Source organism: Melospiza melodia, chromosome 3 (genome assembly GCF_035770615.1).
Source record: "Melospiza melodia melodia isolate bMelMel2 chromosome 3, bMelMel2.pri, whole genome shotgun sequence".
NCBI classification, from domain to species: Eukaryota; Metazoa; Chordata; class Aves; order Passeriformes; family Passerellidae; genus Melospiza; species Melospiza melodia.
The window spans coordinates 31,469,571-31,483,272 of NC_086196.1; the positions used below are offsets into that span (position 1 = coordinate 31,469,571).

At 36.3% G+C, this 13,702-nt stretch overlaps 1 protein-coding gene across 1 annotated transcript in view; it reads left to right on the forward strand.

Annotated features, from left to right (window-relative positions):
• The window catches only part of LAMA2 (laminin subunit alpha 2), a 334,586-nt gene that overhangs the window by 91,759 nt on the left and 229,125 nt on the right, over nucleotides 1-13,702 (forward strand). The window contains exon 4 of the mRNA XM_063153343.1: nucleotides 6,583-6,825. Within this exon, the coding sequence (XP_063009413.1) occupies nucleotides 6,583-6,825 (243 nt within the window). The remainder of the gene's footprint in view (nucleotides 1-6,582; nucleotides 6,826-13,702) is intronic.

The window sequence follows — 13,702 nt, forward strand, 5'->3', positions numbered from 1 at the left end:
CCAGGTTGAGCATCAGTTCTTGGATCTGGAAAATTTTTTTAAAGGATTTTTTTTTGGTGTTTTAAGTACCAAAATAGAGAAGCAACCATTTCTGTCCTCCCCCTTGTCCAGGTTTTAAGAAGAGTTTGGATATTGGCATTTTCATCAATTTTCCTTTTCTCAAAATAGTCTTTCTCCATGGAAAAAAGTTATAAACTTTAGAAAATAAAGAGAAATTGCTTTATGTTATTATTTGAAAGTATTGTGAAAAGAAATTATTAACTTCAGCCCTCTGTTCTGGTATACACGAGGCCAATGATGAGCAGCAGAAATAGTCCAGAGAAAGCAGCTATTCTTTTTGAGGCCTTCACAAACAGCTGGACAGTTGGTAATGGAGAAAACCAACTGAGAAAATTACAAAGAAAAAAGTTGACATTGAGAGAAAATTCATAGGTTCTGACTCCTTCCATTTGGCTTAATGTGTCTCAGATATTCAACAGCTGGACAACTTGAGTACTTTACAGTTTGACAAGGTATAAAGTGCATTCTTTCAATAAACTTTGCATTTTTTTGATTTTTGAATTTTTTTAATGACATCTTGTAACATGAACAAAAGTTGAGAAGTCTTAGTACAATGTGTTTTTTGTCACAGAGAAGAAAGTGTTCTTAAAAGAACTTGTGCCTCTCCAGCAGTTACCTACATGGAAGGGAGAAAGCTGAGCTTATTCTAAGCTCAGATATTTTTACAGGATTTTTTAAATTTTTTTTTTTTAATTAATGTTCTGCTGTCCTTAACTGAATGGGACTGAGCATTGTACAAAAGTGAATTTTTGCCTAACTAGAAAAGATTAATTTGCAACTAGTTTGGAGGCACCCACCTTAGAGCTTTTCAAGATTGGCGATGATAAAATCTTTCTCAGTTTTTCACATGAAGTGCTGTGGATATCTTAATTTTCATGACATTTGTAGCTGCAACTTTTTGTAGTTACAATTTTTCTGGACCGATGATGCCCTGCTAAACTTGCTTTCAACACTGGAAAAAAAATCAAATCTATATTGGAATCAATTGTGTCCTTCTTTCAGCCCAAATTCCCCATCTGGTAGCAGAATTTCAGTTGGAAGCAGCTGAGAGGTACAGGAACAACATTGTCATTAAAGGCAAACTGTGGCGTGGTGGGAGATGTTCAACACTCTAAGCTGATAGTAGTGGAATCCTGCTAAGTATGTGTTTTTTTCCACCCATGCCAACATTTGCAATTGTAGAAGTTCTAACTGTGAGCAGAATATTTGAAATCATGGCCACTGTCTCTAAGGACAGTAATAGAAAAAATATGTGCTAATTGGCCATTTGAGGAATCTGGAAAGCCATTCGATCTCTAAAGAAGGCTTTTTCTCTGTCTGAGTTGGATGTGAGACTAAAATAAGAAGATTAGTTGTTCTTAAATAGCCCATTGTATAAAAATTCTTGCATCAAAACTGTCTACTCTCTTTCATACATAGTAAACCCAAACAATAATCCATAACAGTATCCATGAATATTACTGACCTCAGAAATTGGCCTCTGAGAACACAAGGAACTGTTTCTCAAAACTCACACAATCTGTGCTTCAATTCATGAGTAGTTGAATTCGGTCTGTTTCATGTCTTAAACCTTTAGGAGAGGCCAATCCAAAATGAGAAACAGTGAAAATGTAATATTTAAGATGTGCTGCATATATGACAATTGTTTTTATATGTGAGTATCAAGATAGAAGTTAATGATTGAGGAACTTCTGCATGGAGCATCTGTTTATGTCTTTGATTTCTGATTCTTGGTCACCTGTGCTATTAGAATGGCCTGTGTCTGTTTTCCCATTCAGACTGTAGCAAGGCACAGCTCATATTCCTGAGAGAGTGAAACACACACATGGCTGCACAGAGCAACATAAATAGACCACGGTGCCCTGTCAGCAGCCACATGAACACAAACACAGTGTGGCCTGCTTCACCCTCTTCTTCCTCTCCAGCTGATCAGGATTAATGTCTGCTAGGGGCATATGCAGCTTGAACTTAGCTCTTATTCACACATACCCCCTGAAGAGAGAGAGCACACCTAAAGTTTTTTAGAAACAGGATTTAGTGAGAAAATAGGATAGACTTCAGTGATTGAGGTCAGGATTAACAGCTAGCTGATCACTCAACTAGTTGTAGTCAACTTGTTCCTTTTATCTCCTTTTCCCTCTATCTTATACTTGCTCCTTCTTGATCCATCTTGATCTACTTCTGTTCCTTCCCCTAAATGGTTCTATTGTAAGTCTCACCCATTTATACAATCCCCTTAACAGATCCCATAATTAATTCTGCATAGACTTTCCTCTGCTTCTCTTAATGAGGGGCACCCCCCTGTAGCTAATAACCCCTTTAACCTCAGGGAGTTCTGAGGCAGCCTCAACTCCTCTGGATGGTTTTCACAGTGGGACAAGGGGTGCCTGCAGTGCTTTTTCTACCCCTATCAGCACTTTTAAATAACTGCTTAAATAATTCTGTGTCATGGTAAAGGTCCTATGATGTGACAGTATTTATACCAGCCTGTAAGGAAACTAGTCCTTGCCTAAGTCCTGAGACTGAACTGCAACAATAATCAACAACATAATATAACAATAATAAACAAGTAGATGCAGAGCTTACACCAGATTGTTGATGGGAGCCTCCATTAGGGAAAATAAATTTTTCTGTTGAGAAAATGAAATGGAAATACTTCTGTAGAACTGTGTGGTACCATCTTTTTTTCTCTGCTGATATTCTGATTTACATGAATGTTTTCTAACTGAAGGATTTATTTTTTAAATAGAAGCACAAGTGGGAGTTGGACACAATGAGATTTCCTGCTTCAGTAGTTAACCCTATGTAGATTAATGATTCACTTCAGCTCTAGCTGAATAATATTAGTGTAGCAAATTATCCTTTATAGTAGGATGCACTTTTCTGTGTCTTATGAGGCATTCACAAGAAGGTACAGTGCTATAACTTATGCAAGTGTTCCTACAATATGTGCTTCATAGTTCTCACTGCTGAGACAATTACCAGTGAAAATGAGACCCAAGACTCATTTTGTTTCTCATCTTGAGGATTATGTTGCCTATAATTTGGGGAAGGTTTAAAGGAGTATTTAGACTATTTCCCTCCCACTCCCATAATTATACTGCTATGGTCACATGAGCAGGAACAAGTAGAAAAAAGCACCAGCTGTGTTTTGGCAGCTGTGTTAATGATCTTTTACATGCTACCAGGAAGCTTGGTATTGCTCCATTTTCCAGTTTGTATAAGCAAGCTTGGGTCTCTAGGTTGCATTCTGTTGGACTTGTACAAATCCAGGTGTGCTCTAAGATGGTGCAGTTGCTCTGTCAATTGACATGTGTTGGTTTGCTGATGCTTTCTGAAAAAGTGAACCAAACTGCTCCATCAATTACCCTGGAGGAGTAAAGGCTTGGTGTTACAATGTACTAGGAAGGCTGGCTTTAGAACACTGAACCATGTCACTTTTTTTTTTTATTGTGGAAACAAATGCAACAAAACTCAATGATCCATTAGACTTTATTAGTTTTCTCATGCCAGTAAGTACTTACTGCTTTTGTGTTTGCTAAAAAACTCCACAATAAAAAAAGTTACTCTTTTATCTGGAGAAGGACAGTTTTCCAGCTGATTGGAAAGTCAGCATTGCTTCCATTACATTGATTTGCTTTGAGAATAATCATACAGCTGCTATTAATTTGAGTCTGTTTTTTGTCACTGCCAGCTTGCTGAGAAAGCACAGTAAAACATGGCATGCACCATGATGGCTTTTTGCCTCACAGCACTGTGGTGAGCTGGTAGTGCCTGGTGTGGCTGACTGAGCTGGGGCAACCAGCTTCTCATGTCATGCTAAAGCTCTAGCTGTCCCCCAAAGGAAAGGTATTTTTAAGAAGCAATGATTAACATCCTGTATTTTCTTCAGCCTAGCCTTAGAAAGATCAGGAATAATATCAACAAGGAAAAATATCAATGTTTGTGATGCATGATGCTTCTGGTGCATCTTCCTTTGTCTGCAGTGAGCATTAACAGCCTATCAATTTTTTAAAATATTGGTAGTTCCAGCTCTGTTTCTCTGTCCTGGAAGTTAGTGGGTTAGCTGTGACAAAAGGTACTCTTAGAGGCTGGGACAGTCTGAATCAAGTTGAAAACTGTAGCTGAATAGTAGTTAAAATCACCAGCTCTCTATGTGTATTCTTTTATTTACATTAAGAAGATTTTCTTGTCAGATTTAGATTAAGAGAAATTACATCCATTCCACTGTGATGTGCAATATGCTGTTTACTCTCTACTGTGGTTTTTTGTGGGTTTTTTGCAGTTGCATTTACAGAGCATGCTAAAAATAATGAAAGCCAAAGGTGTATATTAAACTGCAGTCAAGTAATGCTCTATCTGAAGGCAAGAAACAAGACTTCAAACACATTCTCAGGAAAATATGCAGGAAATGTTATTGGAAGAGGGCTTCAATTTGAAAATACACTGTAGAAAATTTCCCTCTCCCACACAGCCTAGTATTTCAAAGCAGGCAAACAGAAAAGAATACTTCCTGTTGCTCACACCTCTTTGCCCCACAGAGCCAGTGCATCCAAGATGTTTGCAGAGCTAAATGTTTTTCTGGCTGTATTTAATAATGAATCTATCATGAAATTTTGAAATGTTTAGGACTTCCAAAAAGGAAACTATATATACACACAACTGTGGCTTTGAATTTATTGTGAGATATGTCTCAAACCACAGATCTTCCATGGTACAAACCCTAGCAATGTGTTTAACCTCAGTTGTTACCCATTCAACCTATAAGGAACAGACTTATTCTGAGAACTTTAGGTAAATTTCTTATGTAAAACTAAAAAAAAAGTATTTAAAAGTACTCTGGAATGAAACCTCTATTCTATATTTCTTACATTTCTAAGAGCTTAACTGGGAGGTGAGCAGTTTGGAGAGATTTATTAATGTTTTGCTTGTCTCTGTTTATTGTAAAGAGTATTAGTGACACTGATCCAGGATAGTTAAAACTATAGTTGTTTGTCCCACAAGTGAATATAAAACATATATATATGTAAATGAGTTTGAGAGAGGAAAGGGGATTTATGAAAGGGGACAAGTGACTGTATGATTCCTGTTGGAACAATGGAATGAAACACAGTTTTTTTCGTTCTCTGGAGTATTTAATGTTATTGAAGAAAAATATTGAGATAATCCTCCAAGTAGGTACAGTTACAGACATGTTCTTCAGATTGAAATAAATACAGCCTCACTCACTTCTTATTCCACTGAAAAACTTTGGCTGCTAGTGATTTATTTTTCTGACTGAAGTAACTGTGAGTCTTACCACACTTTCAGCATCTGCACAGAAGGCAGGAATGATAGTTGGAGATAAAAATTTTCTTTGTCTTCATCATAAAGTGTTTGGGAATATTTTCTGTACTCTGCCACTTAACACATTTCCTATTTTACAGTAATACTGGTAGGTAATAAACATGAATTCAAATCTCCCTACCGTTTCTTTCATTGTTTACTGATCATCTAAGCATTCACAAGAGATTTTGTGTGGATTAAGTCTAAATCTTGCAGCTTCTTTACAATGACTATCCAATACAAAAAGCTTTAAGTATTAAATCATGCATAAATGCCATGATAGCCTCTGGCATCATCATGTGCAGACTTATGGCACTGCATCTTAAAAATATTAGCTTGATATGTGTTCTGCTTTTCTAATACAAATAGCTGCTTCTTTTCCTTGGCTTCAGTTCTATCTCTGTAGCATATGGCTTTTAGTAGGTTAAAAACCAAACCAAACCAGACCTGTGTCACTAATGTTTGTCGTTCTGCAATTGCAAATGTATTTGTGGTTTGCATTCCAGCAAGCGTATACACAGAAATAAACCTTGATAAATCAATTGAATAGGCAGGTAAAATGGACTGTAATGAGCATTGATTATCTGCTTGTATTCTGTTTCTGTAGTGAGATTTGATGTGTCTCTGTCCTGTAAAGCTTATTCATGGTCACAGTGCTGAGTTGGGTGAATGTTTTGTAGAATGATTGAAACAAGATTATTTTATAGAATGGTTTCAGCATGATGTGATTATCTTTCAATAGCTTAAAACTCTGTTTTTCTTTGACAGAGATAGAGTTGTAATAGTTTGGCAACTCTTAAACATTGTGGAAAGTGTATGTCTATAAACACACATAAATGGATAAAGAAACAATGCCACTCTTACAAATTGAAAATACTTGAAAACAAACTTTGCAAACATATGGCTGAAATGGCAGTTTAGCAATTACCTACTAAGCTAGAGAGCTTTGTAATTCTATTTTCAAAGTCTCTATTGGCCTAATGCAACTAATGTTTTTGTTTTCAGAAATGTCAGTGGAGAATTTGTTTCTGTAGTTTTAAGAGTTTCTGTGTAATCCAAGGCCATATTGCATTTCTAGGGGAAAGAAAACCAGTCAATTAGCATATTTACTGTACTTATTTTGGCAGCTATGAAGAAATTAGAATGAATTTTTCATTGTGCATTTAGTTGTATTTTAACAATCCTTGTATTTTTCAGGTTTTCCAGATTGCGTATGTTATTGTGAAAGCAGCCAACTCCCCTCGTCCTGGGAACTGGATCCTGGAGCGCTCGCTGGATGGCGTGGACTATCAGCCCTGGCAGTACTACGCCATCACAGACAGCGAGTGCCTGACGCGCTACAACATCCATCCCCGGCCCGGAACCCCGTCCTACCTAAAAGATGATGAAGTCATATGCACTTCTTATTATTCCAAAATCCACCCTCTGGAAAATGGAGAGGTAAGATCAGACGGTGTTCCGTATGCAACGCAGCAGAAAAAAAACCCCTTTGGTTAATTGGCTAATCTGCCTTCAGCAGAGTGTTTTGGTACAACTGAAAAATGTGATGAGAATTTATTTGCAAGTGTTAAAAGCTCATCTTACGTGGTCCTATATAAATGCACACAAGGTTCCCTCTAATAAGAACATTCTACCGAGTAAACCAAGAAGTAAAAGAGTTTATCAGCTAGGCATTTAGTAGTTCCAGACAACTTTACGTGCTTGAAATATATTCCCATGTCACTTGTGAACAAAGGGGAGAATACTTGGAAAAATCACCAACTCAGTGAAGTAATAAAACACTTTTCTTTTAGATGCATTTTCAGTCCCTGTGTACAAGCCAGGATGTCAAATGATAATGATTTTAACCAGAATTTAATTTAATGCTTTAAGAGCTGACCCTCTGCCCCTGTTTATGCCTATTTCTTCTTCTTTCAGAGATCTCTACTCTTTTACACTAAGTCCAGGCACATGAATCATGGACCAGTCATTTGTTCTAATTGAGGGTGTGGAAAAGATGTGGTGGACTTGAGAATGAGAATCTGTAGTTGAAAGAGCAAGGCAAATGTAACACCTGTAGCTGAAAATGCAGCCTTTTCAGGCACTTAAAATAATGAGAGGGAAAGCTATATGTTACACATTCTAACTGCATTTTTTTCACAATTTTTTTCCAACATTTGCTCTGCAAATGAAATTTTAGCCTCAATATTTATCCCTCTGTTATTTTTTCTGTTCCACTTTTTAATTATTTATTTTCGTGTAAGTAAGTACGAAATTACTTTCTTCTGTTCCCCTAAATGCAAAGCAATGGTCACATGCAAAATTGTTAATACAGTTGTTTTTGAGTCCTGGATGTAGATATATATTGTTTGTTTCTGTTCTCAGAAAATTTCCAATGCCAGTTGCAAAAATTTGATGTGTTCTACCCTTTCCTTAGTAAATTACCTACATCTGGTATGTGGTTTCTTTAAAGACAAAGATGACTTTGAAAGGAGGAATGTATCTCTTCTATTCCACTTGGCAAAGGGGAGTTGTTAAGCTTCCCTCCTCTAGGTAGTTATTAATCTGAGATGTGGCTGTGATAGAGTGAGAACAGCTTGAAATACTTGGAAAGCCTAAGTATTAACCTTTATAGTGATTGGAAGAGTGAAGTATCATTCCACGTGAACTGATTATCTTACAATTTTAACAATACTCTTTTCATAAGTAAAGCACTAGTTTCAGCTGTCTGAGTAGCTAAAGAGTACATTATGAAGCAGCATTTACAGAGAATTAACCCAGGTTAATTCATTTTCATGTTTTGTCAAACACATAACATGAAAAATAACATTTTTACCAATATCATATTTACTTGCAATTGTGTTGGTGGTGGTATTTGGCTCCTGGTCTTTCAGTGGAACTACATCTGCATATAACTTATGTTCATTCCAGGAGAGTAATTTTGTTCTGTGAATCAGATAGTGCAGTCATCTTGTAAGAATGATAGGGTTATGAAATGTAAATAAAGTCCCTTTGCTTCAAACCCCATGAGTCCCTTAGGCACACCCTTCTGGTGTACACCCAGAAAACCTGATGAGGTGCACAAGGAACATGCTTGGCAAGCCAGTGGCAATGTCAAGTGTACATCCAATACAATACTGTCTGAAGTTAAAAGTTATCTAATTTGTCGTCTTAGAAAAATCACAAAGTATTCTCCTTATGTATGCTTTCAATTAACATTTTAGTCAATTACTTTATTCATTAGGATATTTCCAAAAATGTTCATTCCAAGCCAAATATTTTTTGTTTTTTAATACTATTCCTATTTGTACCAATAATATTGTCTTGGCCAGTCGCAGAATTAGAACCAGCAACAGCTAGAACAACAGAGCCAACAAAACAACAACAAATAAACAAAAACCTTTTGTGAATTATCTTCAGATCTGTGTAACTAGCACAAGTTTAAATCAAATGGGAACAAGCAATCTGTAGACCAGGGATTATTTGCAAAAAGTAATTTTATTGAATGAGTTAATGGAAAATTGCATAATGACGACTTACAAATGAAAAAACATAAGAAAATCTCAAAGAAATTTCTCTAAAAGTGAAGACTTGAATGCAGAAATATTCCTAGCTTTCTGGTTTCCATACTGAGCTATCAGTAACAGCTAGAAGAACAGTGTGTCTCTATACCATACTGGCAAAGGTAGACTTTTAGCAAAGCTGTTTCACAGCATCATGGAATCTGTAAGAATGGAGGGGACCACAGTGGGTCATATGGTCTAAACTCTGTGTAAGCAGGGTCATCCTAGAGGACATGGCACAGGATTGTGTCCAGAGAGTTTTTGAATATCTCCAGTAAGGTAGATTCTGCAACCTCTCTGGGCAATTTGTTCCAGTGCACAGTCACTGCAAAATAAAGAAATTCTTCCTTGTGTTTGGGTAGAATCTCCTGTGCATCAGTTTCTGCTTGTTGTCTCTAGTCCTGATGCTCAGCACCACTGAGAAGAGCCTGGTTCATCCTCCTGCCAGCCCTCTTTCAGATAGTTTCATACATCAATGAGGACCTCTCTGTGTCATCTCTTCTTGAGGCTGAACAGGCCCAGCTCCTTCAGCTTATCCGTATAAGAGAAATGCTTCAGTTCCCAAATAAATATAAGAGTTAAAGCTTTCCAAAACAGTATTTCAAAACAAAAATTAATGTTCCTCTGTCTCCCTATGCCAGAAAAATAAGAGGAAGAGATTAATTCACTTAATGAGTTATTCATTGTCTTTTACTGAACTGATGTTTCTTGCTTTAATAGTATTTTAAAATATTTTTTTTACACTGAGTAAGAAAGACTAGGAATAATACTGGGTGATGCAAGTCTGGTATTTTCAACTAAATAAGAATGCTTATTTTGTTTTCATCTTTACTTAAATACTGTATAAGAATGTAATTTCTTTGTTTCTTTCTTTCCTTCGACAGTCATTAGTTTGAGATCTAAAAGTTAGTGGGTTACCATAGTGATTTTTACTTCATTTCGCTTGCACAGGAGCCTCTGATGTTTACATCCAGTTTGCACCATTTTATTGAAATATTTTTTCTTCTGCTAGACTGAAATTTGTTTCACGGCCTCTTTACCTTGATGACTAGGTGAATGTAAGATTCTGAACATTAGCCTTCAGTGTTGTAATTTTCTTTTCTGTGAGATGCTGAAAGATTTCTCTTAGCAAATGCTTGCTTGAATTAGCACATGTAGGTTATTTGTATTTTGATACATTGGAATCTTCCCTCTTGCTTGCAGTTGTTTCAAAGCTGGACCATCTGAAAACTTCAGGTGCAACAGATGATCACTATAACATGTTAGGAAAATGTGTATCTTTTCATAGAACAAGGACACATAGTTTTGTAGGAAGTAAAATTGGAGGAAACAGCGTTCTTTAAACATACATGGATTTAGAGTGTTTTGTTTAGGCTAAGAGAAAATAAATATTTAAGTTTTAAAAAATTGTTCTGTTGTTTTTTTCAGTCCTTTGTGCAAGCAGATATTAAAAGTCACATGCAATGAAGACAGTGGAAGAAAATCTTAATTAATCTGACAGGAAAGCACTTCATTTTACTAAGAAGGCAAAACCACTCTCCCCCCTCCTGCCTCACTCCCCCACCAATATTCTGGGAAACATTCAGTTTCTCTAAAATAAGGCTTTCTGAAAGTTTAAAAATTGAGAGTAAGGTGGTGAGTTTAATTCCCACACTTGAAAATCTTAATTGAAATACCCAAATGTCTCCCTTGTCTGTTGTCAAATAGAGTTATTCTGTCAAAGTTTGTTTAAAAAATAGAATTATTTCTGGTGGTGTGGAAGGTATGTAAACTTTCAAGAAAAAGAAATCATTCCCTCTTTGTGGGCAGAATCTGTCGTCAGAAAATGCTGTTTCAAAGGATATTTCTGTGGTTGATTAGAGTTTGGGTTATACAGTGACAATGGAGAGATAAAATCTCAGGATTCAGTAAATATTTCCTTGTAGTGAGTAAGGCATCTGTGTGAGATGCCTTTCATATTTTATTTTCAGTTGATGAGAATGCTCTATTGACATTTAAATATAGAAAAGTTGAAGGATATAGGAAGCCTTGTATTTGAAGGGAAGTAATCTGATTGTAGAAATGAGAATGACACCTAATAGCAGTATACCAAATGGACCAAATTTCCAAAACATTTATCTGGATTCCTCATATCTAACACAGCCCTTGGTGTTGCTTGATTCTTTTCAGCAAGAAGCATTTGTGAAACAAATGGTTCATAAAACAGTATTGGTAATGACTATTGGTTTACTATTAAGGAGGAAATATAGTTGCACATCTGCTATGTTCCATTGCAAACTGCATGGTACTGCCATGTTCAGAGGTGAGAATTGGAGACTGAAAGACTTTTGCAGGAGCTGTCTGTGTAAACAATGGAGTTAAAGGTTCTCTCAGTTCTGGTGTCTATCAACAAGGAAATTTTTTCTGTCTCCTCTATGTCTAAGGCTGAGGCAGAGGACTGACGGGAAAGAGAGTTATGGTGGAATTAAGTAACCTATCTCCTTGATATTCTGCAATAAGTCTTTCTATCTCTGCTGTTACAGTGGTGAGAATGATACTGCAGTGAAGGTGATGCTTCAGTTCTGTTCCTTTAAATGCTTAATCTCATAGCTTTCTTGTGATTGTAGCAATATAACTGTAATGTAAAAAACCCCAAAACTCTGTGGTAGTAAAGACAAGCCTTGTATAAGCATGTTCATTAGTGTTTATATTCTTCAGTCAAGTGGAAGTTCAAAGTGTGTACTTACCAAGTAAAAAAGAAAAATAAACAGAAACAAGTGCCTTGACAGTAATTTTTTTATTTTGTTCACTTGTTGCCATAGCACTTGAATGCTAGTGTTGTGTCCATTTTTAAATGCATGCCTCAGGTCCCTTGGAACCTCCCCCAGTGTCCCAGTACTTTGCTGAGCTTGCCTCATGTCAGTGATACCATGAACATTGAACTCTAGTATTTCCCAGTGTTCTCATGCTAGTTTTCTCCTCTTCATACAATAGTGCTTGTCCTGTTGGGTGCAGTCTCAGTGGTTCACAGAGAAAAAAGGGAAGAAGAAGAGACTTAGAAATGGACTTTAAAATGTGTACTTCTCATAGCTAAATTTAGACTGAGAATGTCAATTCTAAGAGGACAGAGGGTATGCATTTTTGAAGTACTCAAAATTGAAATGTATTCAGTTGCAAACTAAAAATTTTGAGTTTGCTTTTTTTTCCATACTTAATAATGATACAGACGCTACACAGTTTCTAAAAGAAACTTTATAGTTCCTATTTTTAGATGGATCCTCTCAGCTCCTAACATGTATTAAGTATCTTGTCTTTATTGCAAAATAATTTTCTAAAGTCTGAACTATTATTTCCCCTTGAGTAACAGTGATAGGTTTCAAATGCATAAGATGTAGAAAAGGCATCAACACTAAAAAGTAATGCCAGTAATATCTTTGTCCATGCCCTCAACTGCAATCACCCTAGGCATTTCTCATGAGGATGCTAAATTTCCATATATTTGACTTGCATTTCTGTACACTTCAGTACAGTGCTTGTGGTTATGGCATATGTTGTCTTGTACCCGTATTGTGTTGCTAAATTTTCACGGGGAAAAAAAAGCACCATATAAAAAAAAATTAGGTAACAGCCTATTATTAATGGATGAAACTGTTCAGAAATTTAAGTGGATTCTACTTCCAGCATCACAGGTTAGACAAAGACATTAGGCAGAGACTAATGAATGCAGTCTGACTCAGAATCCAAAATAGCTTGGATTTTGAACAGCTTTTTTCAGCTTGACGTCTGAAGAGGGAGAATAACAATAATTTTAAGTAATTCAGATTTGTTTTCCCAAACAATGAAAAGCAAATTTTTATTTTGATTGACATGAATTGTTCCATGTGATGCAAAATGAAAACATTTTATTTGGTCATTTACTTTTTTTTTTTCAATCCAAAGACAATGAAAAAAAATTCCACAAAACTGTGAATGGAGGACATGTGACAGTCTTTTGCTTAGAATGCAAAAGAAAACTTCAGCAAATAGAGATCTTATCAGATGCAATCCTTGCATGCAAGATGTTCTGCTTCCCAGGTTTTTAGCATACTTTGAGCCAGGCTGTCTAGCTAGATGGCACAGCATCATTTTCTAAGAAATAATGAGTTCGGTTTTCTCTGGACTGAAATCCAAGTGTCCCATCAGTTTAGGATCTTTCTCATCCTGCTTTTCCATCCTAAAATGCACAGTTAGTTTTTTGTAGTGATTAGTAATAGGGACAGCCAAAGGATCTGTACATAAATGGTGCTTGTTATTAAAGATCTTTCCACTGAAGTCAGCAGTGACCTTCAGATCAGATCTGCCATGAAGGCTGTTAATCTCATTTTATTCAGTGTTGCATCACTTCAGAGGTTGAACAGTCCCTGCTTAACACTCTTAAGTTACTCATTAGGGATTACTCATACTCCCTATTGATTTTGGTGTACATTTTCTTTGCATCCCCTCCCACCCCCACCTTCTGGCTACAGCAGCTTCAGGAAGACTTCTGCTCAAGCCATTTTTTTGGATACTATATTTTTGGATACCATTTGTATATGATTGGTCTTGGTGAAATGATTTGATGATAACTTCTACTTGTCAGTCTTCTTTTTCAAGTGCTTTGAAAGGATGTAGCAACCTAGAAAGTTTCTTGTGTCTACCAAGGAGTGACAGAATACTGATTTTCTTGCAGAATTTTGGCACATAAACTTTCAGCTTCTGCAAGCTTTCCAGTTAGAATAACTTCAAAAGGAATGGTTTACAAAAAGAAATAAAACAGA